The sequence below is a fragment of the Thalassophryne amazonica genome, chromosome 22 (genome assembly GCF_902500255.1).
Source record: "Thalassophryne amazonica chromosome 22, fThaAma1.1, whole genome shotgun sequence".
NCBI lineage: Eukaryota > Metazoa > Chordata > Actinopteri > Batrachoidiformes > Batrachoididae > Thalassophryne > Thalassophryne amazonica.
The window spans coordinates 5,184,739-5,202,197 of record NC_047124.1 but is presented as its reverse complement, the minus strand read 5'-3'; the positions used below and the strand labels follow the sequence as shown (position 1 = coordinate 5,202,197).

The 17,459-nt window shown below is 41.9% G+C and overlaps 1 protein-coding gene across 1 annotated transcript; it reads left to right on the top strand.

The window, feature by feature from the left end:
- The first annotated feature begins 1,156 nt into the window (after positions 1-1,156).
- Positions 1,157-15,776, top strand: LOC117503897 (myelin regulatory factor-like protein). The gene is made up of 23 exons (XM_034163183.1): positions 1,157-1,287; positions 1,519-1,588; positions 2,489-2,544; positions 3,596-3,986; positions 4,095-4,295; positions 5,318-5,513; positions 6,048-6,124; positions 6,207-6,317; positions 6,393-6,483; positions 7,121-7,321; positions 7,470-7,578; positions 7,850-7,959; positions 8,273-8,418; positions 8,676-8,837; positions 9,943-10,011; positions 10,562-10,608; positions 12,343-12,525; positions 12,744-12,791; positions 13,566-13,650; positions 13,819-13,893; positions 13,980-14,091; positions 14,584-14,655; positions 15,175-15,776. Exons 1-23 carry the CDS (start codon positions 1,215-1,217, stop codon positions 15,262-15,264), a joined length of 2,775 nt encoding a protein of 924 aa, XP_034019074.1. The 5' UTR covers positions 1,157-1,214; the 3' UTR covers positions 15,265-15,776.
- The last annotated feature ends 1,683 nt before the right edge of the window (positions 15,777-17,459 follow it).

Sequence of the window (17,459 nt, the reverse complement as noted above, 5' to 3'; positions counted from 1 at the left end):
ACCAGGGAAGCGAGGCTTGAGTGTTTAATCTTCTTGGAGGTTTTTTATCGCAGCGGCCTTGAAGTGCAGCTGTCTTGGGGAAGCCAAATGAATGTCTGATTAGCAGACGCCTGAAAGATTCCACAGTTCTGAAAGTGGCTCTCAATGCATCTGAATGTAGAAAGGAAATGTGGTCATTTGACGGTCAAGGCGGTTTTCCAGCGCTGCAATCCTCCCAGAGATGGTTTCCAACGTGCAGTTAACACCCGCCGACTGAGCAGTCACTGTCCTTTCAATCGAATCAATCAAGTGGGGCAATCTGGACGGCCCAATCAAAACAGCCTCCACTTTTTAAATTTTCGAGTAAACCAGCGCTATACCCGCGCCACACAGCAGAAAGCCGGTCACTCCCAAGCCAAATAGATACACATCTTCGACGTCCTCCACAGACAGCGTATAAAGGCACATGACCTGCCATCTCCTCCACGAGTCCATCACGTAGCCCATCACATGCGTCCTGGCAGGACAGGTCGGGTCCTCCAACCCTGAATGTCTTGTAGAAAAAACAGTGTCAATTGCGTTCAGAGACCACTTTAACAAATCCATTTTTGTCACTTTTCAGAAGAGCAAAAACTGGAGCCTCACAGACAACACGCCACAGAAGCAGGAAAGATAAGGAGGGAGGGAGAGAAGAGAAAATGCGTCCATCTCGGCCGAGTGCAAGCTGGCAAAAAAAAAACAAAAAAAAAAACACGATAACGATGCAAATAAGATAAGAAATAATACACTTAACAGCTACTAAGAAAAAAATGTGCAATAAATGGACACCATAAATTACTACAAATTATAATGGTGCAATTAATGCACAAGAAATCTGACATGTAAACTGAAAATGAAACTAATTATGTTTAAAAAAAAATATGAAATTTGCCAAGAACATGAAATGCAATTTTTATATTTTAACTGAAGGACATCACTTTTCACTTCCTCTGTCCTGTTGCTGCACACAACATATCATCATCTGCATAAAGTGAGAATCAGGGGGTGTGATCTTAATCACTCTATCATAGCCATACACATTTTTATTTTTTTAAACAGTCCAATATTTTAGAATGGTTCTAAATATGCATTCATACATTTATGATGGTATGTGTTTTATCTGCGTGTGATTAACAGGTCCTGATCTGATCCGGCCTCCCACTTCCTTGTTGGCTCCAGCGCCCCTGCTGGGCAGCATGGAGCCTGGCGCAGGCCGGCTGCCTGTCCACGTCCTGGGCGAGACTGAGGCCCTGCAGCAGTTCTTTAGTGGTGAGACCTGCATCAGTCTAATCGTATTCCGTGACATAGCTCCCTTATATATGCGAGATGCTAAATCATGACATCGTATGAACATGCACGCACGGAAATCTGAGATGGCAGCACTGCATTTATTTGTTTAGGGAAATGAACAAATTCTTTTTTTCAAATAATGAAAATTAAAATTCTCCAGTTTGTATCTCTTGCTGGCTAAGAAGGTTGCGGTTATCTATTTGTGTGCAGGTCAGGATGTTGCCGTGGATACAAGCATCCTGGAACAGTACCTCAGCAACGACATGTGTCCCAACAGCTTGTAAGATCCACGTACTAATTTCTTTCTGTAGGAACCTGTGGTGACCTGCGAGGATGCTGCCACACACTGTGGGGATGTGGCGACCTGAGGACTTGTGATAACATAGGGATGTGGTGGGGACATGCCACGGTGTGGGGACACATTAAAAGGACCTTGCGGGAACACATGACTTGTGATAATATGATGAGGATGCAGTGAGTTTTGTGGATTTGGGAAGGACGCTGTGTGTTACAGGGAACCCATCAAGGATGTGATGCGTTTTGAAGACATGGTACTTTGCCGGGATGCTGCAAGCTACGAGGACACAGGCACTTGCTGGGACTCTGCATACACATAGCCACTTGTGGGGACACTGTGACTTGCAAGGACATGGCTGGGACATATTGACTTGTGGGGATTCAGGCAGTACAGGGCCACCCACTTGTGGGAATGCAGCAATTTCCTGCTTTAAATCTGGTGACTTATCGTAAATTGCAAGAACTTGGCTTGGACGTAGTGACTTGCGGGGACTCGGTGAGAACACACTTGCAAGGGTGATTGGTGACTTGCAAAGTATCAATACGCGGCCACTTGTGGAAACTTGATGTGTGAGGACTTAGCTGAGACATGGTGGCTTGCAGTGATGTGTGAGGGGGAGAGTCCACTGGTCCTAAGGTCTGCTGGTCCTACCGTCTTTGAAGGTGTATATTACAACCCCAAACTGATTTTAAAGTTCACCCTAACCCCTATCCAGGACTAGTGGACCCTAGGACTACTGGGTCCTAGGACGAGTGGGAAGTTCCCTGTATGAGGAATGAGGACTTGGCGGGGACACAGTCACCATCCTGTTTATTTAATCTGGTCAGTTCTTAACCTTCTTAACCTTTTAAACCATGTCTGATGTGTTTTTTGTTGGTCCAGCGTTCTGCCAGAGTCTCCTCCTGAGTCTGAGGCCTGTTCGCCCGCACAGATCCCAGGTACGGCTCACTCTGAGTTCTAACTGAGATTATGGTTTCTGGTCATAAGTGACCTTTAACCCAGCAGCCGCCACCCAAAGCCTAAAATCAGACATCCTAAACCAAAAACCTGAAATAGTGAGGATGATTTAATTGTTGCTTTGATTGCAACCTGGCAACAAACGGAGAATGTTAAAGAAATCCCAGGGCATGCTTTAGCATCTTGTAGCACTAGCTAATCAGCGATTTTGTTTTTGTAGAATTACTGTTTAACAGGCTGTTAGAATGAACACACATGATAAGCATACATGTGCTCACAAACAACCTCAGCAGAATATTTATTTTGCTAGCTACATGCGGAGTAGCTAAAGTGGCTAGCATGGTGAGCTATGTGTTAACTAGGTTCAGTTAGCTGGCCTAGTTTCTACCCAAATGTATTTATATGAGCCGGTCTTGCCTTAAAACTATAATCTGTGTTGGTAACAATTTGTGTTTCTAGGGAAACCATTTTATTTATTAATTTTTTTCTTTTGGATATAATCTGATTACTGTAAAATGATTTTTGGCTGTCAGCCAGTCTTATTTTCACCAAAAGTTAACTTCTCAAATTAATAAACAGTCGCGATCTTGCCGTACATTTGAACAGCTTTTGTCTCCATCTGGTGGATGATGCGAGCATTTCAGCGCTTCTGTACATTTCCTACTTGAAACCCAAAATTTAGCAAGAAAAAAAAAAGACATTTATAAATGTCAGAAATGCAGGATTTTTTTTGGCAGGCAGAGCTTTGACCTCGATTTTGAGAGTTTTACAGTTCTTGCGTTTTATGACACAGAATGTTTTGCCGTAGAGGCGGTAGGAGGACAACTTACAGTTAGTGATTTGTGTGTCATTGTAACGTCACGTGTAATAGCCGCGTGGTTTACTCTTGTAAATATTTCACCTCTTTGAGGAGATTAGTGCAAATCCAGGGATCAAAAATATTGACGAAACCCATAGAATTTTTACTTTGCGCCTATACATGTCACACATGATTTTTATTTATTTGTTTATTTTACGTTTCGTAACTGGCAGATATGAGCTACGAGCCCTCCTATTGGTCCAGCCACACACAACAGCAGCCTACCGACACCTACTCCTGCCGCTTTAAGCATCAAGGCTCCGCCCACGGCCATCCTGTGCTGACCCACAATCAGCTCAGGACTTTAGGTGTCACTAACACTTACGTCACGACTGGACCCGCCCCCACCCCCATGGACCAGCATACACCCTGCCCACCTGAAGACATGCCATACCTGAATCTAGGCAGCTGCTCCAGGGTTTGTGCCCCGCCCACTCTTCCCTCTCCGCCTCGACCATCTTCCCACTGCTACACGCCTCCGTGCACAGATCCAGGTCTGGACACAGGTTTACTCCCGCACCCTACAGCGTGTCTCTTAGGCTCCGCCTCCACAGCGCACACTAGGTGAGCAACTCTTATGGGCTCATGTGATAAAATGGTAACTACTGTAAATCATTCAGTGATTGGCTGTTTGGTTTAAGATGTCGTTCTGTCTGTCTCATCTGGTTTCAGCTCCTCCATGGAGCCAGACTCGAAGAAGAGGAGGAGATCTGGCTCTGAGGAGATGTTAGCAGGAAACGATGCATCCTGCAGTGATGTTGACTGGACTCATGGTGGAGGTCTGGGCTGCAGCGGCACAATGAATCTGTTGACTTGGGAACCGTACAGGCCGGCGGAGTGGAGCCTTCTGTATGACAGCAGCTACCAGATGTTGTAAGTGCCAGGATAAAAAAGACTTCACCCGTAACCTGGTGTTTTATCCATTTCCCCCACAGGTTCTCCATAGTTCTATTCCACCGGCAGGTTCATGGTAATCCTGTTTTGCAGTTTCCCATTCTTCTGCTCCACAGTTCACAATTTCTTTGTTCTCCAAAGGTTCCACAGTTCTTTGCAAAGCTTCCGTAGTTCTGCTTCTCGGTTCTCTGCACGGCTTCCGTAGTTCTGCTCCTCGGTTCTCTGCACGGCTTCCGTAGTTCTGCTCCTCGGTTCTCTGCACGGCTTCCGTAGTTCTGCTCCTCGGTTCTCTGCACGGCTTCCGTAGTTCTGCTCCTCGGTTCTCTGCACGGCTTCCGTAGTTCTGCTCCTCGGTTCTCTACACAGCTTCCGTAGTTCTGCTCCTCAGTTCTCTGCAGGGTTTACGCAGTGCTGCTCCACGGTTCTCTGCAGGACTTCCGTAGTTCTGCTCCACGGTTCTTTAAAGGATCTCCATGCCTGTGACATATTTAAAACATTCCTATGGTGTCTGTTCTACTTGTTTGTTGATGTCACTTCTTGTTCTTTGTGGTGTTGATGTGATTGATAGTTTATGTCAAGGGTTCCTTCAAATTGTTAAATGAAACGCTGCACTGTTTATTAGCTTGCATACTTTAACCACAGCAGTCTGCTGTCACTGCACCAGAATCTCTGCATTCACTCTGTCACATTCACTTGTTCGCTGGTGACCAGGCTCAGTCCACATACCAGAAGAATGATCATGACTCAGTGGATATATGACATCACGTCACATGGTCACCATGCCGGCGGTATGTAGCTAGAGAGAAAAGTTAGCAGTGATGAGAGTTGGGTCAACCAATTTTTACAAAAAGGACAAAAAGAAAACAAAAAATTATCAGGAGGTCCTGAAAACCTCTGGGAGAGAATTTGTCGAACAAGATGACATCTTTGAAAAAACGTCCAACAACATCCAAAAAGTCAAAAACACCAGAGTTGAATAAAAGGTATTTTTGCACTTGCAGGTCTCCTCCTGACTACCACGTGGACACGGACAAAGGCTTCAACTACTCTGCAGCTGATGATGCCTTCGTTTGCCAGAAGAAGAACCACTTCCAGGTCACTGTTCACATTGGCGTTGCCGGTGAGCCGCGATACATCAGGACGCCGGGCGGCCCTCAGGAGCTGGATCACTTCCTGATCAAGGTGTTTGGTTTTAAGGTGCGTTTAAGATGCTGCAGCTGTTTCCCCAACACGTAACACTTAAACACCTCAAGTTAATTTGGTACTCTGTGGCTCTGGTCTTTTGAGTCACCCATTACTTCCTAGTTTCCACCTGGTCCTGCACCTGATCCTGCACCTGTGCTGTTCCAGATTTTGGTGTCCCAGTCTTGATGAGTTGTTCTCACTTGGTGTAACTCATCAGGTGTTGGTAAAAGATGGAAGAGATGGAAACTACGAGGTACCAGTGGTCCACAAGAGCAGGACTAGGAACTAACTGCAGGTCTAATCCTAGCATTTGGTGCGACTTCTGTCTGCACAAAAAAGAGGAAAAGTCGTTATTTACTGTCCCCATAGGAGGACTATCGGGACAGTAAACGAGAACAGAATAACTCGTGGATAAAACATAACAAAACTGATTTGTCTCATAAACGGAACTTTATTCACCAGAAAATATGAAAGTCATTGAATCTTGTGGGAAACACAGCCTGCAGGGGGCGTTGCATATCTGACAAAACATCACTTGTCCAACAGTTGGAGGATGCGAGTCACCAGGTGACCCTTGAGCAGTCGCAGCCCGACCGCAGCAAGAAGCCGTTCCACTCAGTCAGGTGAGCAGCTTTGAACTGGCGTATGTGTGGCGTTATGACGACGTCTTCGCCGTGATTAAACGGTAACATTCTGATCCCCCAGGGTCAGCCTACCTGGTGGAAAGATCACCAAAGTAACGCTCGGCCGACTGCACTTCAGTGAGGTGACCAACAACAACATGAGAAAGAAAGGCAAGCCCAACCCCGACCAAAGGTGCGTCTGAGTCCAGGTTCTGGTTGGGACTAATGACACACGCCCAACGTGTTAACTGTGGAAATGTCTTTGCAGGTATTTCCAGATGGTGGTCGGACTGTATGCTGCCGTGAGGGATGAGACTTTCCTCCTAACAGCGTTGGTGTCTGAGAGAATCATCGTCAGGGTGAATATCGAAAAAAACAAGACACCATCCAGAGACTTTGAAACCTCTTACTCCTTATTTACAACTGGAACAACTTCAGTCGTGAATTTCGTAGTCGACAATTGCTGTGACTTACACTGGGAGGTCGACGCAGTTAGTAACAGCTACCGAATCGGTTACTCAGTATGTAACCCAAAGTAATCTCGCGCAGATCAAATAGGAATAAGGAGTAATTAGTGTGATGGGAACTCGGTCTCAGGTATGAACTGGATCTGCCCCAGGCCGAGTTCTTAACCCGGGCCGAGTTCTCCCAGGGGTTGAGTCCTCTTGTTCCTGGTTTCATGACACTGAAACAACTTTCTTTCCGATGGAACCAGTATTTGCATCAGGTTTCAGATTACAAAAAAGGTTAATTATTTTCACGTCCAACTGGGAGGAGGTCTCGGGGAAGACCCAGGACACGCTGGAGGGATTACATTTCCCAGCTGGTTTGGGAACACTTCAGGATTCTCTCAGAAAGAGTTAGGCTGAGGATAGGGAAGTGTGGGTGGAGCTGCTTAGTCTGCCAGACCTGGATAAGTGGCAGAAAATGAATGAATAGTTTCAAGTGACCCTGTAATGAAACTTACAATTTCTGACATTTTTTTTTCCTCTGCAGGCATCCAACCCTGGCCAGTTTGAGCTGGACGGGGACACCTTGTGGCAACGTGGAGTGATGCAGGACACCCTGGTATGTCAGGGGCGGGTGGGCATTAACACAGACAACCCTGACGAGGCGCTGGTCGTCTGCGGCAACGCCAAAGTGATGGGCGCCGTCATTCAACCATCTGACCGTCGTGCAAAACAGAACATACAAGAGGTGAGATGAAAAGAAACTCGGTCCAGCACATCAGTTATGAAGGTAAAATAAAAAGTCCAGCCTCACTTGTAATTTAATTTGAAAAATCTCAAACTCACTTTCAGTTTTGGATTCTGAAGTTTCTCACAAAAGTTCATGAATCTGTCAGGTGGACTCAGAGCAACAGCTGAAGAGAATCACTCAAATGAGACTCGTCGAGTTTGACTATAAACCAGAGTTTGCTACAACCATGGGGATAAACCACACCCACCAGACAGGTAAAGAGCCACGCCCACCAGTCAGGTAAAGAGCTGCCACGCCCACCAGACAGGCAAAAGTTACACCTGCTGGACAGGTAAAAAAGCCACACCCATCAGATAGTTTATGCACAAGACTCAATAGAACTTTCACAGGCCACGCCCACCATGTAGGTTAAAGACCACACCCATCACACAGGTAATAGGCCGCATTATTAGAATACTGGGCGTGTCGTAACATTGGGGAATATTAGTGTTTGAATGTTAAGAATTCCGTCCATTAATATTTCAGGTATCATCGCTCAGGAGGTGAAGGAGCTGCTGCCGTCAGCGGTGAAGGAAGTCGGTGACGTCACCTGTTCTGACGGTGAGAAGATTCCCAACTTCCTCATGGTGGACAAGGTATGACTTCTTGTTAAAATATGACCACTTTCAGTTTAGAACTTATATGCTCGCTTGTTCTTTTTCTTTGGCATTTCAGAGAGTTCATATTTAAACCTGTTTGAAGGTTGGAGGCTGTGAGTGAGGAAAGGAGACCTTGGACTCGCTGGTCTAATTAAATATATTTAGTTTGTTTTTTACACTGTTAACCCCGGTACTCATTGCAACTACAGTTCCCATGAGGTTTAGTTGTAGAAGCACACTACAGTGCAGGTTTTTTTTTTTCCCCCCTGCAGTTTCCACGTATTTATCTGATGCCGTCCTCTTCCTCCAGGAGCAGATCTTCATGGAGAACGTTGGCGCGGTGCAACAACTGTCAAAGCTCACAGACAACCTGGAGACCCGCATCCAGGAGCTGGAGGTCTTAAACAGCCGGCTGGCCAAACTGAAGAGCCTGACGGGAAGTCTGCGCTCCACTGGGTACAGGTCTTCGTCGCCAAAGTCAAAGGGTCATAGGTCACAAAGTGGGTTAAAGGTCACAAAGTGATGCTGCTGTAATATCATTTGAAAAAATAAAAATGCATTTTTTTTCCCCACACTGCATCTATTAAACCAGATACATTTAAAAAAGTGTGTGTGGGGGGGGGGGGGCGGCGCTCTGGAAGTAAAAAAAAAAAAAAAAACTTCTTTGATGTCACAGTCATCGATAAACCAAAACCATTTTTTTTCTCCAACAGAAAAGTGAAGAAGTGCAGCAGCGCGTCAACGTCGCAGACTTCAGAGACCAAAAAGACCGCGAAGGTCCAACAGGACAGCTGGACTCAGCGGAACAGCCGCTGCTCGAAGCACAAAGTCTTCCGGGCCAGCGTCTTCACCCTGCTGGCCACCATGGCTGTTTGGTGAGACAAGATGTCCCATCATGCACCTGTACTCATCTACTTGCTTTCCCGCCAAAACAGTTCTGCTTCTCCAGCTGTTTAATTAGTGGAATCGTGATGTTTGGAACGCTACGTTTTATGATGTCACCACATTTATCACGCTTTAAATGTGCGAGGTGACGTCAACAGGCAAAAACGGCGGTCAGATGAGAGAGAGAGAGAGAGAAAGGGAGGGAGGGGGAGAGAGAGGGAGACGGAGAGAGAGAGACCGATCTGCTGAACGCTGAGGAGGAACAGAGTTTAAATACTGAGCCTGAGATGATCCGATGCAGATCAGGTGGAATTAAAGTAAATGTTGTCCAATAGCCTGTTTGTATTGATTAGTTTAGATGAGATAGAACTTTATTTATCCCTTGGGAAGACTCTCTCAGGGAGAATGAGGTTCCAGCAACATTGTATAGCAGCACACAGGGTAAGAAGCACACAGCGTATCAAAAGTGAAAGTAAAAAACAATTTGCAAATATAAATACCAGAAATACTGCTCGCTACTGGTTTACTGGCTCTTACTGTTCCTCTCCTTCCCGTCCTCTGTCTTTCTGTTACTCCTCCTCCCCCTGAGTGAGGAGTTGTACAGTCTGATGGTCCTGCACTTGGGAAGGAGCAGTCTGTGGCTGAAGAGGCTCCTCTGATTGCTGATGACGGTTGCAAAAAACCCCCCCCAAAAAACAGAAGTCCTCATTTTGACAGTGGATTCTGAGCTACATTTTGATATATATTTCACAATTTCAGTGGGGAAAAAAACCATTCTTTAACAATCTGGGAAGACTATTTCGTCATGTTATACAAAAAAGAACACACATAGGTTAAATATCTTCTCTGTTGTATTTCTTGTGTTCACAGCAGTGAAAATGAAACCGTCTGTACACCATTACACTCCTGTTTTTTTAACAAACAAGTCACTTCAGAATAAACGTCACAGGAACGCCCGATAGCAAAAAAAAAACAAAAAAAAAACCTGCGACTTATAGTCTGTAAAATGTGGTGCCTTATTGGCAGCTGTAAGACTTTTCTTGCAGACTGTAGAACGTGTGAGATCTTCCTAAACAGAAGTGTTTTTGTTGACAGCGTGATCTTCATCACCGCTCTGTACCTGCTGACGCTAAAGGAGGAAAATGTCGACTTTTCTGGACACAGGTAAGCAGGTGAAATATTTGAAGCGTGTTTATTGGTTCTAATCTTAAGTTTGTTTGTGATCCAAAACCCTGATCTGTTTTGTACTCACCGAATTCATCATATTGTCACGTTTATCACGGAAATTCCATCTTCTCTTTTTGGTACTTTGGTACCTTCACCAAGGTCACAAGGCCATCCTGGATTGTTCGTCTGGTAGCACGATTTCACAAATGTTTCCAGGAAAAATGGTGCCGTGATCAATGCATCAACAGGAAGAAGCAATAATTCACAACAAATACAAAGTGTTCAGTTCGTTTCAGATCCAGTGATGGAAGAACAAGTGAAATTTGGGGCAGAAGTTCCGTTACACTGACATTTAAATTGTGGCAGGATTGATGCTGATGACGTTGTGTTATTATGATTTTTATTATATTTCATATTTAAGTCAAAGCTGCAATCCACTGGTGCAGGTCTGTTCAGTTTTTGGCAGATTTGAGCTTTCCTAGTAATTATCCTCACTACGTCTTTAACACTTAATGTATTTGTTCTTTTTCCTCATTCTGTCTTTCAGTAACGGCAGCGTGTTTCCTGTGCAGACGACGGCGGGAACCAGCACAGGTAAAGTACGGCGCCACAACGCCAAACATCATCGCCCTCGGCTCCTCGTTCAGGGTCTGTGAGAAGCTGATCACAGGTGTCACAGTCTTATATGATTATTATTGAAGTGCATCTGTCTACCCATCTACCCCCCCGCCCCCCCCAAAAAAAATCTGCTTGGTGAAGATTTTCATCATTTATTTGTCGACACACAATAAAGTCTTGCAAAAGCTCCTCATTATCCTGGTTTCGTAATAAATGTTTAAATAAATATAGAGGCCAGAGCAACATTCATGTTTTCATTACATAATTCACGACGTGTGTTTGTCACATGGTCATAATCCTTTTGTAGTGTAACAATATTAATCATTGAAACATGTAAGTTGCCCATAAGTTCAGGGACACAGCTGTAAGTTGATTTGATTTTTGTTTGTCTTAATTTCACCATAAGTTAACTTCTTAAATAAATAAACAAACAGTTGAGACCATGCTGCACATTCGAGCAACTTTTGTCACCATCTAGAGGGCGATGTGAGCATTTCAGGGCTTCTGGTACATTTCCTACTTGAAGGCCAAAATTCTGTAAAAAACAAACAAAAAAACAGCATTTATAAATGTCAGAAATAAATGATTTTTTTTTTTTGGCGCACGGAGCTTTGTCCTCCCAGTATTAATGCACAAAAACTTTGACTTTGAGAGTTGTACAGTTCTTGAGTTTTAAGATATGAAAATTTGGAAGAACAAAATTTTTCCTGACAAACACAACTTTCAATTGTGAATAATCAAGAGGATCCTTTAGAGCAGTGGTTTTCAAATGGTGGGGCGTGACCCCCTGGGGGGACGCCAGAGTTGTTCGGGGGTGGAGCAAAAAATAACTGTAAACACTGTTAACCAACAAAATAAGAAGGGGGAAAAAGAAAACTTTGTTAGTTAACATGCCAGGAGCAAAATGGATAAATTTTTACTGCATAAATCTACCAGTGAGAAGACAGAGTTTGGGACAACCAAAAAAAGAAGAAAGTAGAGGACAATCTTCATTTGCTCCTCCACAGTGCATCAACACATCAGCCGCCTGTGTGCGTCAAAGACCCAGACTCAGTCACAATAAACCAGAGGTGAGATGAGAGACTAAATATGTATAAAAGATTAATTCATATTATTTATGTTTTAAAAAACTATGCTGAAAATATGACAAAAGGTAAAGATAGAAGAATAGAAAGTTTTTAAGAACATGTTTAAAATGTTTGAAAAGGGTGTGAAATGTGTGAAAGGATAGAAAGTTCCTTAAAAATGTTTAAAATGTTTACAAAGGCTGTAAAATGTATAAATGCATAGACAGTTCCTTAAAACACACAAATTTAAAATGTGTTTAACTTGTAAAAGAATAAAAAGAAAAACACAAAGATGTTGAAATTGTGTGTTGGGGGGGGTATTCGTTTGTTCTCTGATGGGGGGGGGGCTCACTCTCCCACACTGAGTGGACACCTCAGCTACATACGGCTCTTTCTCTAGACACAGAACTATAACAAACTGCATATACAGTTGTATGTAAAAGTTCGGATGCCCCTAATGATTTCCATAATTTTCCTTTATAAATCATTGGATGATTGGATCAGAAATTTCAGTTAAATCTGTCATATAGCAGACACACTGATATTTGAGAAATGAAATGAAGTTTCTAGTATTTACAGAAAGTGTGCAATAATTATTTAATTATTGCACACCCCCTTCTAAATCCTGATTTGTGTCCTGTAGTTCCACCCACTGGCTCTCTTGACCCACCGGACTCCACACCCCCAGATGTGGACTTCTGTCAGCTTCTGTACTGTCAGCAGAAGTACTGCTGTCCTTCATCAGCAGGAAGAAATGGCAGTTATAACAATACCTCGAGCGAGTCCAGCAGAGCGGAAGATCCTGATCCTGATCCTGATCTGATAGGTAACGACGTCAAACCAGATAATCATAATTTATCTTACAAACAAGCTGTTAAATGCAAACTATCGGAGTTCGGTGGTTTGACATTTCTGTCTGTGGGATTGTGGTTCTGTGGACGGTGTCCCACATTAATGAGGACTGAGCACTTTGTAATTTTACCACAGCACCACCTAGTGGAGCTAATGTGACACTGATTTTTGTGATTTGTTTCTCTTTCGTAGACGAACACAACCAGAAACTGTGCGACAAGCTGAAAAACGCTGGAGACTGTGAGTGACTGTGACAGGGGGCAACCTTGCCTAGTTCCGCAAGAGATAGGAAATGCTGTTGAGTATAGCCCGTTCATGCAAACTGATGCTAAGGGGTTGGTATAGAGTCCGTCTTGTCCAATTTATAAATTGTTCACCAAAATTGAACTTTCTAAGAGCATAAAACAGGTAATCCCATTCAAGCCTATCAAAAACGTTTTCAGCATCCATTAACATTATTTCAGGAGATGAGGAGCTAGGTACACCATAAATTATGTTAAATAACCTGCAAATATTAAAGAAAGAATATCTATTTTTTATAAACTCTGTTTGGTCAGCAGAGATTAACTGAGGTAAAACATTTTATATTCTTAATGCCAAGACTTTAGCTAAAAATTTTACATCATCATTAAGCAAAGCTATGGGGCAGTAAGATGCGCAATTTTCCAGATCCTTATCCTTTTTCGCTATAAGGGATATGATTGCTGATCTTAATGATTGAGGGAGGGTACCTACCTAAAGATTAATTGTACATGTTAAGTAAATGTGGGATCAATTGATTAGAAAATATCTTTAAAAACTCAGGTGGGAACCCATCTGGACTGGGGCACTTCCCTGTTTGAATAGATTTTATGGCAATTTCCGGCTCCCCAGCCGTAATTGGCACATCCAGCCTGCTTTGAAATTCTTTAAAACATGCGAACATGGCAACACTGAATAACTCAGTGCTGCCCCCTGTGGCCTGCTGTGTCTGACATACAAACTTCGGTGTGTTTGTCTCTGTATGTAAACCAGGGACGAACACAACCATTCATTCATTCGTGATCAAAGAGAACCAGCACCTGATCGACAGCAGATATTGTCTCAGAGACGACTGTGGGTAAGTGAGAAATGGCTGAACTCCGCTGTACCCCAACGGCAAGGTTAAAAATACATTTTCTAAAAATCTGCCCCAAAATACGCGTATAACGTTAAGTTTCCCAGTTTTAGCCAGGCTGGATCACGTGCGTTGCCACACCATCTTGTGATGATGCTTTGTTTCCTTCAGACCCGGCAGATACGTCTACAGAGTTCCCATCAGCCAGTTTGTCCCGGTCAACATGAGAGTCACCCTGACCATGAAGTGAGTTCTAGTTCTACCCTGATCCCACAGGGAACCTCTAAATGGACTCCAACTCTAATTAAGAATGAGGTCGTATTTCTGTGCAGTTCGACAGAGCTGCTGGTGGTCTATCTGTGTGGTCTGGATGAGTCCGCGGAATGTTCTGCTCTTCTCGATATCAACACAGTCACTGGAACCAGATACCCGTCCAACACACAGGTGGGTAGTCCATAAGGGTTTGATATTAATGCTTGGCCAACTGTTAGGGACAAGTAGAACAGCTTTTCAGACAGCCGGGCCAAAAAACAAGAGTTTTGAATTTCTCAAGCTAAATTCCGTACTGGAAAAGTTACTCGCGTGACATCTTTGACTAAACAAGATGACCAGGTAGATATCACGAAGACCTTCTTCAAAACAGAAGCTGTTTCAAATGTTTAATAACATTCGCAACATTTTACATCTGAGTCACATATGTTTGATGTTTCATTGACGAATATGTACTTGTAGTTGTGACTTTCATATTTCTTTTTTCTTTCACTTTTGATACTGTGTGCTTCTTACCCTGTGTGCTGCTATATAATGCTGCTGGAACCTCAAATTCCCTGAGGAAGTCTTCCCAAGGGATCAATAAAGTTCTATCTAATCTAATGTAATGTGTTGATATATGTGTATATATGTAATTAATTTATTTTTCTTGCTGTCTACCTGCAGGGAGAACACGAGTGGCCTCTCCACGTGGCTCATCTCTATCACAGTTCTTATCACTTCCGCTCCACAGTGGCTGTAAGACACAAGAACGACACACTTAGAAATCCTTGAGCCCACAAAAAAAGTTAATGCTTTGCAACCGAGGGTTTGGCAACTGCCAAAACTGAGTCATGGGCACAGTGCAGCTGAAATGGTGATCAAACATGTCATCAGTTTTATTGTTTTTTAATCATCTTTTGCAAGATTAACCAAATAATTGTTCAGGATTGACTGTAGTTTTATTTAAATCAGTAAGCTATTGAACAGTTTTTGAAAAAACTGCAAATTTACATAACATGTCAACTGTACTGTGGCCTGAAAGCTGTCCATTCAAACATAATTTCCCCTCCAGTTTTTCCCAAATCATAGCCTCCTTAAACATTCAGAGAACCACAGCGATCTCAGATTTTAAACTTCTTCATGCTTGTTGTTATAGCATCTGTTAATGGTTTGAAAAAAATGTATGGAGAGATTTAGAAATGTTGGCCCCTTCAAATTACAAGAATTGTCAAGCTTTTTTTCCCTGAAAATAACTGTTTTTAATTGTCTTTTCAGGGTCAAGCAGATTGCAGTACTGACTATCGCTACGCAGGGGCGCTCTTCACTGATTACTACTTTTACTTCTTCAGACGCTGCACTGACTGAAAAAAGTAAAATCTGACAAAACTTGAGTCAAACTTCATTCTATAATTGTTATTATAGTTTATTATTTCTTGTTTCTTTGAGGAGATGAGTATAGAAAAGACAACTCTGTGAATGAGCTTGTAACTTTTTACAGAAATCACATCAACACTGAAAACATCGGAGATGGAATTTATTGCTGTACAGAAGTCAGTTAATGAAAGTATCTTTTTAAATTATACATTAACTGAATTGAAGGATTAAATTTTTTGCAGTTCTTCATTTTGTAAAGTTTGTTTTTCTGTAAATAGTGACCTCATTCTTATTTGATGTTAATTGTGTGAAAAATCTAAAATACTTACTATATACAGGATTTATAAAAGCATAGTCCTAGTTGTAATCTCAGAATTTGTAATGCATCAAAATTCTTCATTTTTAAATTCAGTGTTGAGCATAAACATTCTGAGTAAAAGGCGTTTTGACAGCAAACTTTCTGAGTGAATTTTGTACCAATTGCCGCAAATTACGTCAGTGAACCTTATTAGTGAATTTCACTCGAGCGATTTATATAAATGTTCATATTTAGTAAACATTTTCTTGCAAATTCACAACACACAAGTCATTTCTGCTCACATATGTAATCCATTAACATCCTCCTCTACAGATTAACAAACAGCTCCAGAAAGACTTCGGAATTATTTGCAGTCAGTTGTTGTTTTATTAAATTTGAGTATTTTTTGTAATTTATTAAGTGAATGGTGATTAAGCTAAAATAGCCCAGGTGCTACAGTGGCTTGCTAAGCCAGTTAGCTTAGCAAGCTAATATGGAGCAGTTTTAAAAACTGCTTTGCTTGTTTTAAAAACGGTTCTGCTCATAAGTCTTTATTAGATTAAATTAAAATAATAAAACTATAATGAAATAAAACAAGTGAAAAGGTAGAAACATAGTTTCAGAAAGCAAATGCTGCTAATGGCCATTATAGCTGTGATTTTAAAACCTTTGTGCAATGGTGTCAAACAGGCTTATTTAACAAAAATAGTGAAGCAGCTTGGGTAATGCTGTATTTTTATTTATTTTTTTAATGTAACTGAAGACTGAACCCTAATCTCATGACATTATGCTAATAAACACAGAGCAATTTTGAGAATTTAATTTGTGATTTAAAGTGGATTGAGGAGCGCATGTTTCCTTTTTGGTTACCCCCATCGTACCATGTCTCAAATATCATATGGTGTCATAAAACCAGTGTCATAGAACCAAATCATCTTGCATCACTGGTCCATTAAAAAAAAATCATAAATGTCACTTTTAACCTTTGCCTCAAACTCTGTTTTTGGTCAAAATGTGGCCCCAAGATACGTTAAAATGCTCAAACAAACAAACCATAAAATTCTTGAAAGCTGTGGTAAACATCCAGAAAAACATGGCTTTTTTTGGGGGGGGGGGTCTTTGATATTTGTGTTTCAGTGAAATCATTTACTGCATTTATACATCTAAATAGATCTTCTAAGTGTTATATTTCAACTGCTTATGTCTAAAGTCTATGGAAAAATGACTACATTCAGCACAAACTTTGATTTTATTTTAACGTTCTAGAAAGTTCTAAAAGTTTCTTGAAATTTCTAGATAATTCTGGAAACTTCTAGAAAATTCTGGACGGTTCTAGCAGTTAAAGAATATTCTAGAAGACTACTCAGTAGTAGTGAAGGCGAATCGAAAATATTCTTGAAAACAGACAAATTTCAAAATATCATTGTCCCGATCACAGAAGCAACGTTTCTGTGGAATAACAGCTATTTTCTATTTATTTAAGGCATAACAGGTTAGGAAAACACACTGTGTACCCAGGAACAAAACAAAAATAAAAATTTGTCCCATTCTGTAGAAGAGTAGTCCATTGTGTCACTTACATAATTTTTCCATGCTATTTGGTTCCATATACGGTTAATGCTTGTTGCATATGTTTAACTCCACTGAACACCTCTACTACTTTTTTTTTTTTTTTTGTAAAAATGCGTTCATTATATGAAGAAGCAATTCTTACAGCACGTAGACTTGCTTTGGTGCCCGTCTGTCTAACTAAAATATAAAATGACAAGGTTCTATTCAGGTGTCATATAAAGCAAATAATGTGTTTTCCATTTGTTCAATGGAAAGAATATTTTTATTCATTGAGGGAACATTCCATCTTTCAACTTGTGAAAATGTTCTTACCATT